At 43.9% G+C, this 23,755-nt stretch overlaps 1 protein-coding gene across 1 annotated transcript in view; it reads right to left on the bottom strand.

Moving 5' to 3' along the window:
* Positions 1 to 23,755, bottom strand: part of LOC119456788 (serine-rich adhesin for platelets) — an 88,335-nt gene that overhangs the window by 25,407 nt on the left and 39,173 nt on the right. The window contains exons 9-13 of the mRNA XM_049669076.1: positions 20,342 to 20,442; positions 19,393 to 19,416; positions 18,469 to 18,510; positions 16,268 to 16,373; positions 2,127 to 2,297 (exon numbers count right to left, since the gene is read on the bottom strand). Coding sequence (XP_049525033.1) covers positions 2,127 to 2,297; positions 16,268 to 16,373; positions 18,469 to 18,510; positions 19,393 to 19,416; positions 20,342 to 20,442 — 444 coding nt within the window. The remainder of the gene's footprint in view (positions 1 to 2,126; positions 2,298 to 16,267; positions 16,374 to 18,468; positions 18,511 to 19,392; positions 19,417 to 20,341; positions 20,443 to 23,755) is intronic.

A 23,755-nucleotide genomic window follows, 5' to 3' on the forward strand; every position in this document is an offset into this window, starting at 1 on the left:
TTGTCTAGATCTTTGTTATTTTGGAAATAATCAAATTTTTTTTTTCGCTAGCCAAGCTCCTTCATCTTCTTCAAATAAACATTTTCACTACAGAGTAAACAGGACAAGGTAAATCGCTCATTTCAATAGCTGCCTTATACAAGAAGTGACATAAAGATCTTTAACGCACTTAAGTCATGGCTATAGTCTAAGTATTCTCAGCCGGCATCATCAGTATAAGCAAAATGAAATGGATATTTAAGCAACACATACGTTAGGTGGCAATGTGATTTTGGTCTAGTCTTATGATACCAAGTAAAATAAAGCATCACTAGTGAATTAAGTAATCATCGGACACAGTCAACATAAGCCACAAACATTCCTTTAAAAAATGCATACAGCTATGATATTTTGGCGGCTAGAAACAAGTATTGAGAAATAGGTTCAGTTTGAGTTATACATTTCTGATAACTCAGCAGTACCTTGTGAAAATTCTGTAAATCAATGTTTTGATGGTGCCATTTAATATAGTGAAAGCAAAAGCTCTTAGCCATAATGACAGCTCAAGTTAGGTCCAACCAACAAACAGCACAATTTTAGTTGTTTAAAGATGATGTTACGGTGAAGGGAAAGAAGAAGGTGACGCGAACGAGAGGAAGACGAAGACTCTGGCCGTTGCCACTTGTAAATATACATTCTTCTACACTCGTGGGCCTGCTTTCTTCCTGCAACATTTTGGTGGAGGTGCTGGGTATCGATCTCCGTACCGTATCCTCATATCGATCCCCATGGACAGTTTCCAATATGTGCTCCTTCCAATTATCTTAATGAAATTAGGCACTTTTTAATTTTATAACGAATCATTGAGGACATTATAAATAGCACTTGTACAATGACTTCACCTGAGTAATTCTTGCGAAGTTTAAATCTTCATATGTATTTTGCTGCTCGTGTTACAAATAGAGACACTGTTCCCGAAAGCTATTGTTACTCCAAGAAAAAATTCATTGGCCCTTCCACTCCGTGAAGATGGTTAACCAGCAAAGCTGAAACTTGCGGCCCCGGTGTTTATCACTGGATTAATCCCGAGGGTTCATTAAATTAGTTCTAAATTATGAGGTTACACACACGTTCGGCGGCGACGGAGGAAACAACGTCACTGACGGTATGCCCGCAGTCCGCCGTTGTCACTTGCGTTTGATGTGTCGAGTTTGCTTGGTAGCGTGGTTAGCAGCATTCACCCACCATTGCCGCTTGCAATTCTTCGAAATTAAATTGCTCCAAAATTAACTCTGTCTGTTACGTAAGAACGCATAGCTCATACCCCCTTAAGCAATGTCTCTTAATAAGGAGGTCCTGTAAACGCAGCCTTCCCATTACGATGACAGAAGAGAAGTTATATTCTATGTTGGAATGATTAGCGGCAACGCAGCCAGCTGTGGAAGCAGACGAAGACGACGAACGCGGGAGCAGTGGCACGAGCGCATGCCGAGCATGAGCAAGAGCGCAACCTGAGGAGCGCCAACGAGCCAGCTGCAGAAGAAGACGACAACGCTCGAGACAATGCTGATGATGATAGTTTTCTGTACACAGGCAGTTTCACCTAGCCATATACGATTTCGCCTAGACATATAAAGCTTCGCACTAAAATGCTTTTGCAGCCTATATTTTTATGGGAAAAGCCCCTGACAGCACTGTACTATTTAATATGAAGTACTCCCGCACTTTTCTTGCTCTGTGTCAGGACACAGAAGCTTCACCAAACTTAACTATACATTATTAGCTCCACATTAGTAAATCCTATATTAAGACTGCATGTAAAGAATCTACACAAATGTAATCTTCAATCTCAATGATAAACTTTAATCAACAATTTTGTGTGGCCCGTTACAATGAGCTAGCTAGCAAGCTTGTTGGAAAGAGTGCAACAAATGTAAGTTAATTAAGCAATCCTACCAGTGCACACACTGCTTCTTTTGCTGCATTAAAACCTTCAGGCTTTGTGTGGATCAATGCTTTCTTCGTGCAAGAAAAGAAATAGCTTGGCCATGCTGCGGTGACAGTGTGCATTTAGGCTAGCCCTATTGAAATGCATGCAAAGCACAAAGCATATTTGAAATTTGAGTATTGCGCTTCAGGACACTTACTTCCAAGTGGCACTGACTTTGCACGGTCGGTGGAGATGCTACGGCTGCTACTGCGGCTGTGTGCGTCAGCATCTGACCGAGCTTCCATTGACTTGGAGCGATTCTTCTTGAAGCTGAGCCGTTTCCGTATTTTGCCCAGTAATGTCCGTTTCTTCGGTTTTTCTGGGCTACCTGCATTGTTGAAAACAGTGAAGCTAAAGAACCATGCAGCAAGTTTCTATGCATTAGAATGAACGTGTCAGATATTTGCATCAGACTGGGGCATTTCTTTGTGTTCTAGACAGCAATGAGCACAGCATTATTTTCAATGAGAAAAGTGGGGTGGGGAAGGAGAGTAATTAAACTTTGGCCACCCTGCATAATGGTTGCCGTCAGGTGCCACTAATTTCGACTAGTTTTGAACACTCAACTAGCCTCAAAACATGCAAAACTTAAGGTCAGACCACATGCACGCGCTCACTCCTGGCCACTCCTGGTTAGATGCCTTGGCAGACTTCGCTTCGTAATGAGCTATTCACAGCGCTTCAAAGTGCACAAATTGGATGTGGTTACTATCGATCAGTCAAGCTGGTGCAGGACAAAGCCGGTCCGCACCACGTAGCACAGCCAGAAAGGAGGATATGAGTGCAAGCACGCACTCTAGCCCTGTCGTGCACGAAGCAACCTCTGCAGTTGCATGTAGCTGTGGTCCGCTACGTAGTGTAGATACCGTGGCCGCCGCGGGGGCCGCGACAAGTCCACTGGCTGAGCGCACTACAGCTCACTGAGGACAACCACGTTTGGTGCGTCGTAGGTGCCAAAACCAGAAATAGTGGCGTCTACGTGAACATCCAAAATAAAGTTTGAACTGTGCGCCATGGCGACGTTCACTAGGCGAAGCGTTGTGGGCGCACCTCACTCCGCCATAACCTTCGCAGTGCAAATCATTGAAGAAGGGGCGGTACCTTTGATTGCCAATAACTCTGCATTGAAGAAAATTTTGCGGCAAAGTATTTCTGAAATAGTCTAATTTAACTTAGAATGCATTTCTCAACTTTGATAAAAAGTGGTTCAGGGCCCTTTTAAGCTAGCTCTAACGATTCTATAAAAAAAAATTTAATCACCACTTTGAGCGAATGCTTGGAGCATGTGTTTTGAAGCAGACATTTTCCGCTGCATCTAGTCACAAATAAAGCGTTTTGCTGTGAAGCCACAACAAAGGGTATGCATTGTGTAGTGGAGGATAAGTGAGTTCAGTAGCAGTACTAACTCTACTAACTGCAACGATTTTCCTCGGACCCATCAACTTGCGTTTATTTCATGACATGTTCAGTCCTATTCTACCGGTCCGGGTGACCCACTTCGCATGCTTTGTTTTTGGTCTTCACCACGGGTCGGTGGCAGTAGCGCACCCAGGATCTCTGCCAGGGGGGGGGGGGGGGGTTGACAGTTTGCCAATACCATCTGTAGTGCAGTGACCTTATCAGTGTTGTGTATGTGCGTGGACGGTTTGACAACTATCGAGACATGTGAATGAAGAATGAAGAAACAGAAGAAGGCGAGCTAGGGACAGCTTCAAAGTGGGTACGAGCCATGTGCTGGGGACATCATCATCAGGGGCAGCTTGCGCGCTTGGCAGCGCTCAAAAAAAAAAACGAAGCAAGAGAAAAAGGAAGAAGAAGACGTGGGTGCCGGACGGGCAGAGCGGGCTCGTGACTGGAAGACGCAGGACCAGTGCGCTGTTCCGGGAGCTCCTGCCGCGGTACCTGAGGCGGCCCTGAGGACTTTTGCTCTGTATGCTGTGTTTAGTGTTTGTCTTGTTTCAGTCCCATCATGTTATATAAATGTTCGTTTAAATCCGTTCGTGCGTCTCTGACGTTTATTACCGCCTGACTGCACACAGACATACGTGCCGAACTATTCCACCACACCATCTAAACAGCACTAATTTCGATTTCTTCACGGGAAATTGTCAAAAAAATGCGCTTTTTGCGAGTGTGCAGACGATTGCACGTCTTACATGTTAGTTGCAGTACTGAAATGCGTAAGGAAAGAAAAGGGGTTAAACGAAAGGGGGGGTTAAGTCGGCCTCAGGGGGGGGTTACAACCCCCGAATCCTCCCCCGTCAGTGCGCCACTGGTCGGTGGCACCCTTCATGATGAGTGCGCTCAACTAGAGCTCGTGGGCTGTTGCGATCCCAATAAGTAGACACAGGAATGGGAACCTTTCAAACGGTGTTATGATAGTGGTCAAACCTTGTGACTCGGGTGCAAGTGGCATCCACCAGTCTCCGACATTAGCCCCGCCAGCTTCGTGAACAGTATTATGTCAGTCAGCTTGGTCAAGTTCTCTTTCACTGTCGGCATGATCACTCACTCGCAAACCACTTGCTAGTTGTGCGTGTAGTCAACATAAATCTTCATCTCGTCATTTTGTTTCTTTGCAGTAACCTCTGGTGCACACCATGGTGCTGCATGTTCAACTTGTCTAATTACTCCTAGCTTTTTTTCATCCATTCAAGCTCCTCTTTGGCTTTTGGAAGCAGCAGAACCGGAACCTGTCGAGGCACAGCAACTGCATACGGAGAGGAATTTGGTTACAGCGTCACTTTGTAAATTGTTCTCATCTCACCTAGCCCACTGAACAGCGTGCAGAACTAGGGTCTCCCTTGTGACATTCCTAGCCGTGTTTGGCTGCTTGTTCCAACTTCGATTGCCCATAGCTGTGCAAAGACACCAAGAGAGCGTATGACTGGTCATCCTAGAAGTGCTGTTTGCAGTCCTTGTATTATGTACAAACATGTGTTGATATGTTGAGCTTCCTTGCCAAATGACTGTGGCATCAAACATTCCATTCGTCTTGATGGGTGCTCTTCCAGGGCCAAAGAGTTTCTTGTCCACAGGCACCAACTCGTCCATACTGCTCTTGTCATACTGTGAGGCAAGGATGACCGTGACATCTGCCCCTTTGTTGACATTGAAATGGACCGAGTGTCCATCCACAAGTGCAACAATGTACCACGCCTCCTGGTTGTTACTGTCCGAAAGTTCACCTAGGACGACCTCTTCTGTGTGTGCTCCACTCTTCGACATGCTTGTAAACGCTCTCGAGCACTGGTTTACGCTGGTTTGTCGTCCCACAGGCACACTATCGCATAGTGTCCTATCTTTCCACCATTCTTGCATTGTTTTCCTGTTGCTGGGCGCAGCATCTTTGATATGCTGCTGAACTCTGTCGCATCATTTGCACATGTTTTGCATGGTTCGGTTTCCCACAGGAAGCTTGCTCGACTTCTGCGGTGCATATCTGTAGTCCCTTTGTTCCTTCTGTTATCATAGTTCTTCCAACCAGGGTTCGTACAGGTTTCCAAGGCAAAAATTCAAGGATAATCCAGGACTTTCCCCGACCTGTCACCGGTATTTTAAGGACTCAAAGCGGCATCCAAAGTAGGATTTCCTTACTCTAACATTTCCAAAAATGACTAGTTTTATTACACTTACAATAAATAAATCTATATCACAATTATAATAAAAATGTCTAGCCTTGATAACTTCTCAAGATCACAACACAAAATGAACGCTTACAACTGCAGCTGAGATTTCTCCAGTATAGGCTGGGTAAAGTTCACCAAAAATATTCAAAACATTCAGCATATGGTTATTGCACTAAAATAAAAAGAAATAAATGTATATCCCAATGATGTTAATAATGTCTAGCCTTGATCACCCTTTGCAAGTTCACAACAATACCAAAAAAAAAAAAAGTTGACAAAACACAATGAATGCTCCCAACGGTTACTCTGACTTCTCCAGTATTACCTGGGCAAGTTTACCGAACATTTCCAAACCATTCAGTGTAGTCTTGCTAAACATCCATTATATTATAACAAATAGATGTATATTGCAATTTTGTAGAACATGTCTTCATCATTTCTCAAGTACACAAAAATATTAAAAGTTAACACAACGAACACTCATAACAGCTGCTCAGGCTTCTGCAGAATTAGCTGAGTTGGTTCACCAAACATTTCCAAAACGCTTAACATAGGTAATGTTATTGCACTTATATTATCATAAATAATGTTATAACAAACCTCCACCCGAAGGCACTGAGCATCAGTGGTAAGGTTGCTCCACTATAGCTCTCTTTAGCTTCACTAGCTTCACCTAGCGTGCAAGAGTGAAAGTGGGACAAGGCAGACCGACGGGCGAGGAGTGAAACGAACAATAGGGTGAGGAAAGCAGCGTAAACACTTCCAGCTGAGTCCTCTCCGAAGCGCGGTGCGGGTCTCTTGCTCCGTTCGCGGTTTGACGCGGTGAAGCCTTTTATTTTCTCCGTGCAGTTCTGCAAAACCATGTGTGCTCGTGCCGGCGTATTGTTTCTGAAATGGGGAGTTTGTCAGATCGACGCAGATCTACCACAGAAAGGAGGTCGCAATGTCGATATCAGAGTGAATTGCTCACGAAATTCAAGGATTTTCAAGGAAGGAAAATAATTCAAGGACTTTCAAGGGCCTTGAAAATGCACTTTTCAATTTCAAGGGTTTTCAAAGATTTCAATGATCTGTATGCACCCTGCCCAACGTTGCATTTTTTGTGGCCTCAAATAGTTCACTCTGGTGTTTTTTGATGATTTCGAAGTTGCGTGCTATCTTCGCAGCCAACTGTAGCATGAGCTTTGGATCCAATTGCAGCTCTCACTCAAACCAATGACGACACAGTTGCGAACGAGCTCTTCCTTCCGGCCAGCTTATGTAGATCCGTGATGAAGGATTCAGCACTTTCACCTGGCCACTGCCTCCTGTGGTTGGATTTTGCTTGCTCGAAAATCATGTTCATGTACGGAATGACATGTTTCTCCAACTTTCTCTTGACTGTGGCATAGTAAGCGACTTCAGTGTCTTTTAGTTTTAAGGATGATAGGACGTCTTCAGCTCCTTTTCCTATCATGTACAGAAAAGTGCTCACTTGTGTTTCGGCGTCACGCGTATGAAGACCAGAACATGATATGGCACCGCTCCCACTTTGCAATCCAGTGCTTGCTGTCGTTGGGATCTCTGAAGTCCAACTTTTCGGGCAGTTCGATAGTAAATAGAAAGAAGTTCCTGCCATGTTGTTGTGGCGCCGCTTCGCTTCGTGCAGCACTGTCTTCTTTCCCAGTCAAAAAAAAAAACAAAAAAACAATTGACTTCAATTAGTTTTTCAATAGGAATCATCAAGGACCAATAGGAACCAATTGGGAAATCCTTACTTCCAAACGGTTTTGATTAGGTCAGAGGAGAAACCAATTGGAGTTGCCAATTGAAATGAACTGGACCCAATTGGAACTGATTGGAAAATCCCTAGTTCCAAATGGTTACAATCGAGTCAAAGTGAAACCAATCGAGTCCGAGTGGACTTGCCAGTTTGAACCAGCTAGGCCCACCTTACATTCCCAACTGAGTCTAATTGGACTACCGATAGGAATAAACTAGCTAGAACATAACCAACTGGGAAACACTCTCAGTTTATGAACCCATTCAAGGAAACTGGAATGAGTTATAGCTATATATGCATGCAGTACTAAGGCTATAGAAAACCGGTTTCTGACAGCTGGAATCCTTTTAGGCTTGCTTTGTGGGGTATATATGTGTATTGGTATTGCCCATTGGTGCAATTGGTCATTCCAACCAATTGTCACCCATTGGGTATAATTGGTCACTCCAACAAAAACCAGTTGATCTCATTCCAGTTGGTTCAATTAGTCCAGTTATGTACTAATTTATGATTGGAAATGTTCGCATTGGTACCAATTGGAAATTTCCCAATTAAAGTCAATTGCTTTTTTTGACAGGGTTTACGTCTTGCATGCTGGATGTTCTGTGGTTTACCGGTTCCCAGTCATCTTCTTCCTTGCCCCCATTTATCGCTTCCACCATGTCGTGTTGCCAATAGGAAAAACAACAGGCGAGACTGACAGAAAAACGACACTTCTGTTTATTTCACGCCTTGTTCAATCCTACTCTGTCGGTCTGGGCGACCCGCTCCGCACTTGCTCTGTTTTCAGTCTCTGCCACAGGTTGGTGGCTTTCTCTATGAAGAGTGCGCTCAACTAGAGCTTGTGGGCACGACACTGCTCGACACTACATGACGGCAACAACATAGTCATGTTGTGATGACAGGTTGTGAAGAAGTTGGGTTGTTAACAAGCATGGCACAGGGTGAAGTCTCAATGGAAAAATATGACAGCATTTGTCCCTTTTCCCATATGCTTATTTAGGTGTTCCTTAGAAAAGATGTATTTGCAACAATTTATGATGATGATATTGGTGTTTTGTGGTGCATGTTCCAAATATGGCCAAAGTGTGCCTGGCCAGTGCTGTAACAATTCCCTTCAATATCTAACAAACCTTTCTATCATTATGACAAATGTTCTCCTGCTGTCTTTTTCAAAGGGCATACATATCTGGACACCATTGAGAAAGGGACCTTTGCATTAATGCAGTGGTCATGCTTCAGCTGCCTATGATTGTGGTGATCAGATGCGTGCCCAAACATTTCTTGCTAAGTTCACCAAGTCACTTCACTGAATGCAGAAGTATATACTGCACATTACAATATATAAAGAGTTGTTCATTGTTGGGTTGTATAAAGGGTTGTTTATTGTTGAGTTGTATCCATTTTTTTTTTATGGGGAGGGGGGACGAGGTGCACATTGGGTGTTATACTTAAAGAGGAAAACCGGGTGAGAAATTGGGGTTCTTGGAGTCTCTGTCAACCCAAAGTGTGGAATTTGCCTAGTAACTGTCACAAACAATTAACACAGGCAGTGGTCTCCTTTTGAATGCAAACAAGCGAAATAACTCCCAGCAAGATATATAGACAACGAGACCGATAATGAGAAATCATGTCATCTTATGAACTTGACTACACGAATCCTCGTTGATACACATTATTTACACTTTTTAAAGAAGCCACACGAACAAAAAATTGCAGCAGAACCCATTTCGCGATGACTGTCGACCATAATGCATTCGCATTGAAGCAATTTAGCGACACGTGTTGCCACCGTCGAAACAGGTTATGTAAGAGATGTTGACTATAGCAGGACTCCTCTTTCACGCTTCCCTAAGAACACTTAGCACCATCTGGCGCTACCTATGCAAAGCCTGTGCATGGACTCTGAAATGCACGGCGCCTCTCTCACACTTCTTTCTGGACTCGCTCTGTCATATAGTGGCACTGCCGAGAAGTTCGCATGTGGCCTCCGAGATTAGAAGCGTGGCACACCGGTGCCTGCGGACACTGAGAATTATTTGCTTGCTTGCTGCACACTCAGTGGCACATAATCAGTGACCCAAGTTGGCGAGAGGTAAGTGCGTGAAGCACCCAAAGAATGCCAACGCATTAAAACAACAAACAACGACGTGCTTCGCGGTCCATTGTTTACTTTGGCTCATCAGGGTTTGCGAGGGAACAAGAAGGCGCATGCGCTGGCCCGAGGTCTCACTTTCCGGGATTCCAGCGCTGTCTCGACAAAACCCCCAAGCGAGGAACCCCTACAGGCCGCTGACGATCTGAGCACTTTTCAAGAAATTCTTAACCATTATAAGCTGGGGCGTAAGACTTACCCGAGAGAGGATAAGAACCTTACCAAAAGCGAGGAAGTTATGTGGAGGAAACTGCAAACAGGGGTATTTCCAAACCCACAACTGTTGAGCAAATGGCATCCCTCGGTGTATAGCCCTCGGTGTACGCATTGTAATGGTATAGCGGACTTAGTCCACATGGTTTGGACCTGTCCTAATATTTATGAGCCAGATAGATGCAGAGAATCCTGGGAGTCCTTGCTACTCAACGAAGAAGAAAATGCACAACGGCAAGTCATCGGTCTCGCCCTGACCGCCGCCGCGTCCCGAGGGATCCAGTCGACGGTTAGGGAGGATGAGTGTGGGTTTAGGCTGAAGCCTCTACCCCGATGATGATGATGATATTTGGTGTTTTGTGGCGCAAGGGCCAAGTGTGGCCAAAGAGCGCCAAGACAATGAATGGTATGTTTGCCATGATCAGTGAGTTCCGATGACAGGATGCAATGTGGCTGTAAAGGGGCCTAAGAACAAATCGCGGTATAGAAGCGTAAAACATATATCGAATAGAATTATGGCAGTGACGTGTGGAATGATCTATGGGTAGTGAACGGATGAGAAATGGTCATGGTGCTTAGAGTATTAAGAATATAAAAGCAGCACGACGCCTACCGGAAGCCTTTGTAGACAAAGACCAGGAGGCACGTGCTTTCTTTAAAAAAAAATACCGCAGCAGCGGCCTCTCCAGAGAGGCCGTGCTACAAGTCACCTGCATATATAACACGAAAGTTAGGTATATCCTTTAAAAACGCGATAACGGATTGGTATTTAAAAAGAGGTTCATTGCCCAAAAACATACATGGATGTAATGGTAGGTTCTGCCGTAATGATAATGAAAAATGTATTTTCCTCTGAGGCTCCAGTTCAGGGCATTGCAGGAGGACGTGAAGTACACTGAGTGGCTCGCCACATTCGTCACAGACAGGCGGATCGCCACCGGACAATAAGTATGCGTGTGTACTGTATGTGTGTCCTATCCTGAGTCTGCAAAGTGTAACCTGTGTGTAGCGTGTTTTCGATTCTGACGGCCAATGAGCGAGATGAGGCTTGATAGTATGTAGTTTGTTGTTCGTTTCTCTGTCCCACAGACGTTGCCAGTAGGCTCTGACCTTTTTCTTGATAAGTGGCTTTAGGTCCATTACAGGGACGGCTGTGGGCGAAGTGGCAGCGTCTGTATGAGCAGATGTGGCTAGCTTGTCGGCCAACTCATTCCCTTCGATCTCGCGGTGCCCTGGCACCCAGCACAGCACAATTTGTTGCTTAGATGCATACGCGGTGCAAAGTATGGAATAAAGAGCTATAATGACGGGGTTTCTGTGCCTACTGAGAGTTTTTAAACATTTCAACACGCTCAAGGAGTCAGTGTAAATGACTGCCTTGCGTATGTCTAGCTGTTTGATCTGTTTAACCGCCGCCAGGATGGCGTAGGCCTCCGCTGTAAAGATGGTTGTGTTTGGGTGTAGAACTCCGGCAGCCCAAAAGGATGGACCGACCGCCGCGTAAGACACGCCAGTGTGTGACTTTGAGGCGTCAGTAAAATATTCCGGACAAGAGTATTTGTGCTGCAATTCGAGGAAGTGCATACGGATATGTGCGACCGGCGCATTCTTTGTAACATCAACGAAGGACAGATCACAGTCAATCAGCTGCCACTGCCATGGCGGCAGCTGTACAGGAGAGTACATGACATCGTGTTCGTGGAGCGACACATCCATCTCTTCGGCAAGACTTCTTACTCGCAGTGCGTAGGGCTTTCTTACGCTAGGGCGGTTCTGAAAGGTTTGGGCACTGGACAGGTCATTTATAGTTGTGTAGGTAGGGTGAGTTTTGCTTGAGTTTACTTTCAGGAAATACATAAAGGACGAGTACGTTCTCTGCAGATGGAGTGACCATTCATTTGATTCTGCATATAGGCTTTCTACGGGGCTTGTTCTGAATGCACCCGTAGAGAGGCGGATGCCCAGATGGTGGACAGGGTCCAGCATCTTCAAGGAGCTCGGAGTCGCGGAGTGGTATATAATGGAACCGTAGTCTATACGTGATCGAATCAGGCTCTTATAGAGATTCAGTAGACATTTTGTGTCACTACCCCACGTAGTGCGAGACAACACTTTCAAGATGCTCATTGTCTTCATGCACTTGTTTCTTAGATACTTTAGATGTGGGATAAATGTTAACTTCGCGTCCAGAATTATGCCTAGAAATTTGTGTTCAGTTTTTACAGGTAGACCCTCACCTTGCATCTCGATGTTGGGATCAGGGTGCAGACCTCTCTTTCTGGAGAAGAGGACGCATGTGGACTTTTGTGGGTTAAGCCTAAATCCATTCTCGTCTGCCCACTTACATAGTTTGTTCAAACCAAGCTGAACCTGCCGCTCACAGATTGCAAGGTTACATGAGGTGAACCCTATCTGCACATCGTCGACATATACTGAATAAAATATGTTGCGTGGGATGTACAGACGCAGAGAGTTCATTTTTATGATAAAAAGGGTGCAACTGAGCACACCAACCTGTGGTACTCCAGTTTCCTGAACATATGGTACTGATAAGGCATTACCCACACGGACACGGAATCTGCGGTTGGACAGGTAACTTTCAATGATATTCAGCATATTTCCACGTATTCCAAAGTGTGCGAGGTCTCGCAGTATTCCGAACCGCCACGTGGTGTCGTATGCCTTTTCCATATCGAGGAAAACAGACAGGAAGAATTGCTTGTGGACAAAGGCTTCACGAATCTGAGCCTCTATGCGTATCAGATGGTCAGTGGTGGATCGGCCATCGCGAAACCCACACTGGTATGGGTCAAGTAGCTTGCTTGATTCTAGGAAATGTATTAGACGCCAGTTTATCATCTTCTCGAAGACTTTGCAGATGCAGCTTGTTAGAGCTATGGGCCGATAGCTGGATACGGACGATGGATCCTTGCCCTGCTTTAGGATAGGGATCACTATGGCCTCTTTCCAGGCAGAGGGGATCTCGCCGGAGGTCCAAATAAAGTTATACAGACAGAGAAGCGTTTTCTTCGTTTCAGAGGGCAGGTTTTTTAACATTTCGTATAGTATGCGGTCAGAGCCTGGGGCAGATCGGTTGCAACAGGTGAGTGATGCATACAGCTCTGCTAGAGAGAAAGGTAAGTTATATGGCTCGTTCCCGGTGCTCTTTCGGTCTAGGTTTTTCTTTTCTATTGCTGCTTTGTATTTTGTAAATGCTGGAGAATAATGTGATGAACTGGACACATGTTCAAAATGAGCACCCAGATGATTTGCTTGGTCCTCCAGGCTGTCTCCCTGCGTGTGTATCAAGGGAGGCGGATGTGTTTGTCGTCCTCTTACTCTATTGACCCTGTTCCAAACCTTGGCCTCATCCGTGTACGAATTGATGCTTGATAAGAATTTTTGCCAGCTGTCTCTCCTGGCTTGTCTGCGCGTTCTCCTACCTTGGGACTTAATTTGCTTGAAATTGACAAGGTTTTCAGCAGTAGGAGAATCGCGAAGCTGCCTCCATGCTTTGTTCTGCTGCCTACGCGCGTTCCGACATTGTTCATTCCACCACGGAACACGAGGTTTACGAGAAAGTCCACTTGTTTGGGGAATACACTTAGATGCTGCATCAATTATGAAGTTGGTAAAATACTCGACGGCACCGTCAACTCCGAGCACAGACATGTCAGCCCACGAGATCGTACTGGTAAGTGTCTGGAATTTCTCCCAGTTCCCTGCATCGACCTTCCACTGGGGGGCATGTGGTGGAGATTCGTATTGTCTTTGTGCTCGCAGCAGTATAGGGAAATGGTCGCTCCCATAAGGGTTTTTTATAACTTCCCATTCGAGTTCAGGTAATATGGATGGAGAAGCTATGCTGAGATCTATGGAGGAAAAGGTTCTGTTTGCGAGACAATAATATGTAGGTTCTTTTTTGTTTAGCAGACACGCACCGGATGAGAAAAGAAAGTCTTCAATTAAACGGCCTCGCGCATCGATGCGAGAGTCGCCCCACAGGCCGCGGTGTGCATTGAGATCCCCAAGAACAAGGTAGGGTTCGGGGAGCTCATCAATGAAAGACTGAAATTCTTGTTTGTGCAGCTGGTAGTTTGGAGGTATATAGAGCGAGCAAATGGTTACCAGTTTATTTGAAAGGACAGCACGAACAGCCACGGCCTCCAGTGCGGTTTGCAGTGGAAAATGCTGACAGGCTACAGTTCTATCGAGTATTATGGCCACACCTCCAGATGATGCGGCAGCATCCTCGCGATCTCTTCGGAAAATATTATACTGACGGAGAAAGCTGCTGTTTCTAGAGTTAAGGTGAGTTTCCTGGACACACAGCACTTTTGGATTAAATTTGTGTAAAAGTTCTTGAATGTCGTCTAGGTTGTGCAGTAGTCCCCTTATATTCCACTGAATTATTGTGTTCATGTTGGAAGGAAATGTGCTGTGTGTCTTGGTCGAGTACTTGGACTTATCCTACAGAGCCTTTTCAGGCCCTGTAATTGGAGTTTTCCCCTTTTGGGGGTGCTCGAGAGAGCCTCGTCGCACCCTAGGCGCTCCATGCGCCATCTCGCATGTGGTAGTGTCCATTGCCTCATCCGGGGCTTTGGACACTCGCTCCAACGAGCGATGTGTACGTACAGGCTTCGTCTTTGAGGACAAAGCCTTTGCCCCCACCAGTGCGGAGGTTGATGGACCCTCCTTTGCCTCTGTGCGGCCCTGGCTGCTGCCAAGGTTTGCAGAGGCCACTGGTGTGGCCGAGTCGAGGGAGGGCAGGGCAGCCTTGGCTGCTCCCACCGTAGGGGCGGTTGCCCCAGCCGACGGCTCGCTACGTGCAGGCCGGGCTGGTGGCGGAAGCCGATGCGACCGTGCCCCCTGACGTGCCGCATCAGCGTATGTAGTGTTATGAAAAGGCGAGCACCTTTTGCGTGCTTCCCTGAACGAGATGTTCTCACGGACCTTTATAGTTATTATTTCTTTTTCTCTTTTCCAGCCTGGACAAGAGCGAGAATACGCCGGATGTTCGCCGTCACAATTTACACAGTGAGGCGTGGCCTCACAGCTATCTGAGGCATGGCCTTGCACTCCGCACTTGCCGCAGGTGAGTCGACCACGGCAACTCTGCGAACCGTGTCCGAACCTTTGGCACTGGTAGCATCGTCTCGGATTTGGGATGTAAGGTCGCACGTTCCGTTTGATGTAGCCTGTTAGGATCGTCTGGGGCAGAATGCTTGATGAAAATGTCAGAATTAGATGGTGTGTTGGTATTTCTTTATTGTCCCGCCTGATTTTTATGCGTTGCACATTGATGACATTTTGGTCGCTCCAGCCTTCTAGAAGCTCGGTTTCAGTCAATTCTAGGAGGTCTACGTCAGATACTACTCCGCGTGAGGTATTCATGGTTCGATGTGGCGTAACAGTTACCGGGTGCTGTCCGAGTGATTGAAGACTGGTGAGCTTTTGGTATTGTTGGTGATCCTTAACCTCCAACAGAAGGTCACCGCTGGTCATTCTGGTGATCTTGTAGCCAGGTCCAAGGTTTTCGGTCAGAGATTTTGCGACAACAAATGGTGAAATTATTCGGGCTGATTTTTCGGTTTTCTCACTGTGGATCACGTGGAATCGCGGGAAAGTTTCAGTTGGCTTTGTAAACGTATACAAGGATTCATCGGTGCGCCCCCTCTTCTGAGGCTGGCGATCAAGACGGGGAAATGTAGGGGTTCCCATGTAATTAGTTTTGTGTTCGGCAGCAATGGCGGCCACCCACCATGGAGCCCAACTTGGGGACGCTGCAGTTCTTAATGTTTAAGACAGCATACGCCAGCCGTACATCGCTACTATAACCGAATGTATTATGCCCATGGGAGGACAGGTACACAAGGTTAACCCAAGCCGCCTATGAAAAACGTGGAAGTAAGAGAAGAGAAGAGAAGACAGGACAGTAAAGAAAGGAGATAGGAAAGAAAAAGGTCAGAGAGGGGGATAGGAAAAGGCGACCAGCCGATTTCCCCTGGGTGGGTCAGCCCAGGGGTGCCGTCTATGTGAAGCAGAGGCCGAAGAGGTGTGTTGCCTCCGCCGGGGGCCTTAAAGGTCCAAACACCCGGCATCGGCTCAACCCCCAGGATCCCCCTTTCCCCAGACACGGCTAAGCCGCGCACGGCTACACGCGGGAGGGTCCAACCCCCATGTGCTCGGGTCCGTGGTGTCGCAACACACCAAACGCCTGCTTTCGCAGACGCCCCTGCGGGGAGCCTCTACCCCGTCATCTAGTTGACGGGTGCAAATAAAGTCTCTTCTCTCTCTCTCTCTCTTGTTCTCTGCATTTTTTTCAACAAAGGAAACAAAAAGCACAAATGGTAGTGCACATGGGCATGTTTCGCAAGAGATGTGATGCTTTTCCTTATCATACAAGCTCTGGCTGATGTACATTGTAATTTGTAATTAGAGCATTTCTGTGTTCATCCTAGACCTGTCAGGCCTTTGAATGTACCTTTGCAGAGAAAATGTTTGGAGAGAAAAAGTTTATGATGAAAAACTACCTTTACCTTCCCCTTCTGCTTCACTGCATGATGAAGAGATGCTCCTCTCGCCAGAGTGCTGGTTCTGATTTCGCAGGCTGCTTGGTGAGATGGAGAGAGATGTGTCATCCACCTGCAGCCACGGGACAACCACAAAAATTGGGGTGTTCGGAGCTACAGTAGGACACAAAGCACTCATTGCACCTAAGCACCACATAAAGCATGGCTCCAGAAGCAGCAAGAAGCACCTAAGGCAACTAAAAAATACGATGGCCTAAATTATTGCAGGAATAATGCTGGTTCTGCAATTACTATATAAGCCAACAGGTCAGAATGATTACTGGGACACTGACTACTAGAAATGATATTCAGTTTAGAATAATAAAGCAATCTTTAAAAACTCTACTTTTCTTAAGTTTATGGTAAAAGGTTGATTATGAGAAAAAAAATTAAGGCTAAACTTCCATTTACGCTGAAACCCCAGCACCAGTACGTCTGTGTGATGTCACGAATTTTGACGTATTTTTTAGTATTTGGGCCGTTCTGGTAATGTAAAAATTTTTGAAACTTGTCAAGTTCTACAGTATTTGCCTCCTCTAGAATAGAATGCATTCCAATTTATAGTCCAATACTTTACTAGGCTCAAGCAGACGCGATCAAAATCGATGACACCACTGCAAGCTGGCGCGAGAACTTTAACGCGACATTACCAGCTGTCTTTTGTTTTGGCATTTTGTCTGGCTTACTAAGACTACTTTCTTGGTAAGAGTGGCTTTTTTGGTATTGACTGAGGGTAATTTACAAATACAGCTGACCTACCTTTTTCTCTTTTGTTCTTTTAAGCCTGTCCATCCTACTTTATGCCCATTGTCCTGCTGTTACAAATGATAGCTAAGCAAAGGATTGCTTTAATGCAGTTGTGAGGTCCGTTTAGAATAAGCAAAGATGTTTCATTGCAATGCAGAGCTGAAATGCACTAAGAGATTTTCCAGATTATAACATCCTCAGGTTCTGAGCACAAGAAAAGCTAGTGAGAAAAGAAAAGATTATTTAAGCATGTTTTATGGTATTTAAGCCTTTTCCTGTGTTAATTCTACCAGGAGCGATCAGCAGGACACCTTTAGTTGGCATTTGCGCAAATAGCCCGAGAAGTAAGAATGTCTACTAATATTTGAAGATGCATATTAATGCATATGACATGAGTTACATCGGGAGGAAATAGCACTTGCAACAATTTCAGACCAAACTGAATTTACACTACATTACATCTCGTTTCAGTAGTAGGACCCACTGTCGGTGCAGTAAAGGCACTGAACTGACAATAGGTACTATTTGAAATGAAGTTTGTCTTCTTCAGAGAGAAGTTGTAAAACCTAAAACATCTAAAAAAGAAGAAAAAAAACAATACAAAACAAGCAGTGCTGTGTTTCCAATATGCATCCTATCCAATTAAAATTAAAACTTGACATACACACATGCAAATATGTTAGAACTGTTAGTAACCTCAGAAAAGAGCTCCTCACACCATGTATCCTAATATAAACCTCTAAAGAATGTTTAAAATGGCACCACATAGTTATGTTTTTTTGTGTGTGTTCTTGTTTTTTATGTTATTGAGTACTACAAATAGATGAAGTATGGTCCCAGAGCGCTAACAGACTGGTACTGGGTGTGTATGTCTGACAATCTTATTTTCATTGCATTCTGGCCTGTAATAGTTATGCACTTTTGAGTACCACAGATTTCAGTATCCTTCAAAAACTGTGAAAAGGGTCAGCATAAGTTTTTGAGAGTTGTAATCTTTCTTCCTGTCACATGAGGACACCCCTCAAAAAACAAATGCTTCCTTTTAAAAATTTATTTTAAGCACCTCCTCCATTTGTCAGTCAACACATTAGCGCCTTAGAAGTAAATAAGCTTGAGAGTCCTTTTGGTACGGTGGCTTACACTAACAAACCTTAAACCTTAAAGGTAGACCGTCATATTGATGTGACTCTACATATCCTGGCATTCCAATGTGTATTTTCCTGATGTGCAACACTACATAAATTAAAAGAACAGAGAACAAGCAGCATTATGAACTCAAGCAAGCTAAGCAGCAAATGAATTAAGCGCACTGTTGGGGGCATTTGGAAGGTACAGCACAGCACCAGATGAGCTGTTATAAAAAAAGCAGTAGGCAACTCATGATGAGTGCCATCCGTGAAAAAACACGTTTGACTCAGTACCTGAGAAACCTCACGCCAATGTCCTTGCTGGTCGATTTTCACCTAGAGATGAATAGTGTACAGCAGAACCTTTTATGAGAACATGTTGCACACTTGTCAATTCCATATGCTAGGAGCTACTGTCATTGTAAAGGTAGACCAAATTGTTCCCATGTAGAAGAGGTTCAAACTTTTCTTCATAAAATTTAAAAAGACCCGCAATACGATGCTGCATTCATGCACAGTATATTTTGCACAGCTGTGTCACAGTGGGTCAGTGGTCTATAAGCTTGCCTTTTTGTAAGAGTTACTTGCTAGTGACCGAATCTGACAGAAACATGACAGATTCTTTTTCTCCATTCTTGAAGACTTAATGTGCATGTGCTTGACTTGCTAATTAACTTACCTAAATGTTCTTAAACAAAACCATTGCTCTCTTAGTCAGATGCTGCTTTGAAAAGAAAAATGTACTCCCAAAATTATCATAACACTGACGCAGTAGAGCCACCTTCTAGATTGGTTTTCATATGATAAACCCTGGTAGACGTTTAGACGTGGGTTATGAATAAGAAAGTTTTGTCGTGTGATTTATTTCACAAGTTAGGTCCAAGACTGCCTTGTTTTAAAATCCTGCCCAACACGCATCTTGTATGCAACAAAAGATATGATACATGCTCAGCAATGTTTTTGCATGCATATGAAAGATCTCAATAAACTGTCGCAACTCCTTGCAATTCTTGCAAAATCAAAATATAATCTACGCTGCAGTAGATGTACAAGAGGAAGCTGTTCCTACTATGTATTTAAATAATTTCCCTAAGACGCTTGGTGCAGCTCAATAACAATTACTTGACTGTGCACACATACCACATGTGTTCTGTAAGTGTTAGTTGGTTAGTAAAGACAAAATAGAATTCAAAACACGTGCAAAGAATGAGCACATACCTTTAAGCTTGGAATGGCAGCTTCCTATTCAGGCACATGCAAAAAAAGGGGGCACACACCATCAGAAAGAAGACACAAGACTTAAACTCGCATGCAAAAGCTCTGCGTGTAACCACTTGTGGTAGACTAGGTCATCCACAGCTCCAACAGATGGCTCAGTTTTGACATAGCGCTATATGGACCCTGCGAGCTGAATCTGTTAAAGGTGCCCTACAGTACTTTTTGAATACGAGGAAAACATTTTCATAGCCGCTAGGAAATACTGTCATAAACATCTTAGCAAAATATTATGCCTGTATATGCTGCTAGAAGAAGCCAGCAATCTTGCTCAAAAGGCTGCCTTCCTGTTTCCTCAACTTGTCCTGTGTCTTCTCGAGCTCGCAAGGGAGGAAGGTGACGAGGGTGTGCGCTGTCTTCTTATGTGCTCAAGGGGGTGTGCATCTCCTCTTCTACTGCAGCTGCAGCGGCTGAGTGTGGCCGCGTGCGTCCTACCTTGGAGGAAATCTGCGGTGGGTTCAAAGGCTAGCGGACCTGCGATAGCTTGTGGCTTCATGTGCGCTGTGTTATCGTACGCCTAGTTCGCGTACGCCATCACGTCAGCATTCTGACAGTGTGTTCATGACCATCGAGTGAGTTGTGTTCGTGTTTGCCTTGCTCCCACTGCCAACCCTGCCAATTATAGCTATCTTAGTTCGATTACTACTGTCGGCTACAGATTGGGATAGCCAGAAATTTGTGATAACCTCTGCCACTAAAATACAGCACACCAAATCATGCGACTGTAAAGCCAATGCAAAACATGCCAATGCTATTTGCAGTGCGTTAGTTTACCAAAAATACGTACAGCATCCGGTTAAACCAAATGCGGTATGTAACAAGCATAGGCAGCCCTGTGAGGCTTAGTGCCTTGCAACTAGATAAACAGTGCATGATAACATCGTGTACTCACCCTCTGAACGCTGTGGATAATAAGTGTGCTCTTTGTTGCTGTAGGACTCCTATTTTTGGCTTCCAGTTCCTTAAGAGCAGCTTCTGCTAGCGATCCTCCATCTGTTTTGAGCGAGAGAAGTGTCAAAAACACATTCATGATCAGCTGGGGTAGCTAATGTGTTAACAAACAAAAATAAAGCACATGAAAAAAAAAAAAAGACACGCACACAAGAATGTGCACTCAATCACACTAAACAAGGCTGCATCTTGTCTTACACAAATGGCATATAAGTGGTGCAAGAGACATCTGACAAATACAAAAAAGCGTTACACATGAATGCCATACAAAGAGGTGCTGTAGCGCAAAACAGAAAAAGGATTTTCGCAGATGCACATAGTGCCTATTTATTTCTCTTAGAGGGCATACTTCCACCTTTTTCTTTTATAAATGATGATAAATGTCTTCCAACAGGGACATTTCCTTGCTAAGTGCTTAATAAATTACCCCTAAATCCATTGTGCTCTGACGAAATGTTTTATATTCGAAATCTGTTTTTCCTTACCTCAAACACTACCATCCATTAAAATTCTTGAAATAATTATTTCAACTGCTCAATGATAACGAAGAATTAGAATTGTGTTTTAGGTGCCAAAACCATGATTTGATTATGATGCACACCATAGTGGGGGACCCTAGTTTAATTTTGGCCACCTGGAGTTCTTTACTGTGCACCTAAACCTAAATACAAGAGTGTTTTTGCATTTTGCTCCCACCAAAATGTGGCCACGAAGGCTTGGATCGAACCCACAACCTCTAGAGCTCAGTAGCAAAATACCTAGTCACAAAGTGGGTCTGCTGAATGGTAATTGGGTCTGGTAACCATGCCAAAAAAACAAAAACAAAAACAGTATACTGGTCCTTTGAAGTTGTTCTTCTACGGCTGTTCACAAAAGCATTTTGTGAACTTAAGAAGCTGGATTTCACCTGATTCTAAGCACAAGTTAGCCCAGTTTGAAGATGCACCAATCTACTGAAAGTCCCGCTGAAAGAGTAGTACTGTAAGCAAGGTGCGCTGTGTACGTTACAACTAGCATATCGCAGCTACATACATCAATTGACATTTTTTTCGTGCTGATGAAAGCTGACAATGTGTTCTATGAGGGTGCTCCTTGAAGTACTTAAATATCTGTCAGTCTTGTACATGTTACAGAAAATGTAACCGATTACAATTACTTTATTAAAAAATGTAATTGATTACAGTTACCAAATACTGCTCCTCAGAGATAACTGAGGAATTACTCAAAAGTAATCTATTACTTCAATGTTACTTTTCTCTGAACTTTTGTGTACATAGCATAGATACATTAGAGCGAGCTGGCCTGGCACTTTAAGTGCGTCCTCTGCAGCCTTTCACGCATTGCTTTTTTCACTAACACGTACTCTCCATAAATTAATCGGACTTTTTTTTCTCATTTTTGTTGTGGAGAGATCAGTAGTGACATTGAAAACTCGCTCGATGTGTGCACTTGGGGCAAGGTGGCGTTGCAAGGTATGGACATCTTGTACACAAGATGGATGTTACTAAAGATGTGAGTCCTCTATGAAGCGCAGTGCTTCATTGTTACTGGGACTTGGAGTAGACGTTCCCTGGCGGGCCAATGAAAAGGTGAAGAAAATTGCCTGTAGGTGATTTCCTGGCATTAATATCCTAAGTGGCTGTTGCTATCGACACATACCAGCCCCGGTTTAATTCGTTGGCCAACATATATTGAGGCAAAGTGGTAAACAAATATTGAGGCGAAGTGGTGCGCAGAGCTGCGTGCTTAGGTGCCACTAAGTTATCATCGATTAAACGCCGATGGCTCACCATAAGGTCTTCAGTTTGCCTGTCTGAACATGCGCATCTGCAAGGCTGGTTTGCGGAACGATCTCAGGCATTCTACTGTAGTTCCCGCCAAATTAAGGTTCTCGAAGCTGCGTCACCTGTTACCACTTGTCTCGTGAAGAAAGTAATTGGTTACATGTAATTGGTTACTGTAAAAAGTAATTGAATTACAGTGAGTGTTACCGAGTAAACAAAGTAATTGTTAAATTACAAAACTACAAAGAAATGTAATTGATTACAAGTAATAATTTGCATGTAATTTGTTACGTATTAGTCTAATATCTGCAGATTCCCCAAAATTACGCAATTACAAAAAAAATTTGCATGCAGCCCAATAATTGACAGGTTTATTTAGAAATGCATATAAAGGTGCATGAGAAAAAATATTGACAAGTTCCAGAGGAGCATGAAGTAAGGAAAAAGAAGTGCTGAGTAAGTCTTAAAACTAACGTGTAATTAACCTCTTTCTCTTTTACTTAACTGCTTAAATATTGCTTATGCATCATGGGTGTGGCTAAAGCACAAATTTGCCTCACTGACATCTACATATTGTTTGCAGGCACACTTTACTCACAAAACACAACCAGCAATATGCAGTGCTGCTTTTTCTCCAATACAATATGGATGTGATCATCTAGAATGCCTAAAAATCTTACGCAATACCTAACTGTTGTCAAACATGCTGCAACTGCCACCATGATTCACAACATTGCAGCTAGTAGTGGAAGCAGAGAAGGTGCCATCCCCCACAAACTTATAGTAAGAGGCACGTGAAGATAATATTTTCCTGTTGCTTTGAATCGATTCTAATGCAGTACATCACATCAAGAAAATTGATGTTGACTGGCATTCTCTATCAGAGATATTAAAAGCAGCTCTCTGTGGCTCATAAGTATAACAATCAATTTTTGCTTGATATTACCCTTTCAATGATTGAAACAATGAACAGGCCGTAAGCTCTTTTTGTAAACACACAAAATCTGCTTAATTTTATAAAGCCATAGAGTTTTGTTTAATGAAAGAAGGTAATTGGCAATAAAATTATATTTAAGAGCAATGTTTTTTTTTTCCGTGGGCTTGTTCTTACGTGTGGGCAGTGCTATAAATCCAAACTCAACTTCTGTAACTCCACAATAAAAAAAAAAATTATGATCATCCACGTAATTGTTTGGGTACAAAAATTTGATTGGAATCTCTATGTATGTAATTTGGCTTAATTAATTTGCAAAATAGCTAAGAGAAATGAGGGACTTGCTAAGGGACTATCATGCTAAATGGTAACTCAATTTACTCCTACAGGAACAGTGTGTATTAAAAATGCAGTCACTGAAACTAAGTGAGCCTGAAAAGCACTCCTTTTTTTCTTTCTTTTTTTTTTTTTTTTTTTACTGTTCTAGAGTTTGGATCATGCAGTCCATAATAGCTTAGCTGCTGCAAGTGAAGGACGTACTGAAGCTAGGACGTTGTGGTAAAGTGATTTGTTCATTTCCAGAAACGTACCAGTGATGAATTGAGCTATTGCTATTCAATGTAATCCTGTGACCTGG

The sequence above is a fragment of the Dermacentor silvarum genome, chromosome 6 (genome assembly GCF_013339745.2).
Source record: "Dermacentor silvarum isolate Dsil-2018 chromosome 6, BIME_Dsil_1.4, whole genome shotgun sequence".
Classification (NCBI taxonomy): domain Eukaryota; kingdom Metazoa; phylum Arthropoda; class Arachnida; order Ixodida; family Ixodidae; genus Dermacentor; species Dermacentor silvarum.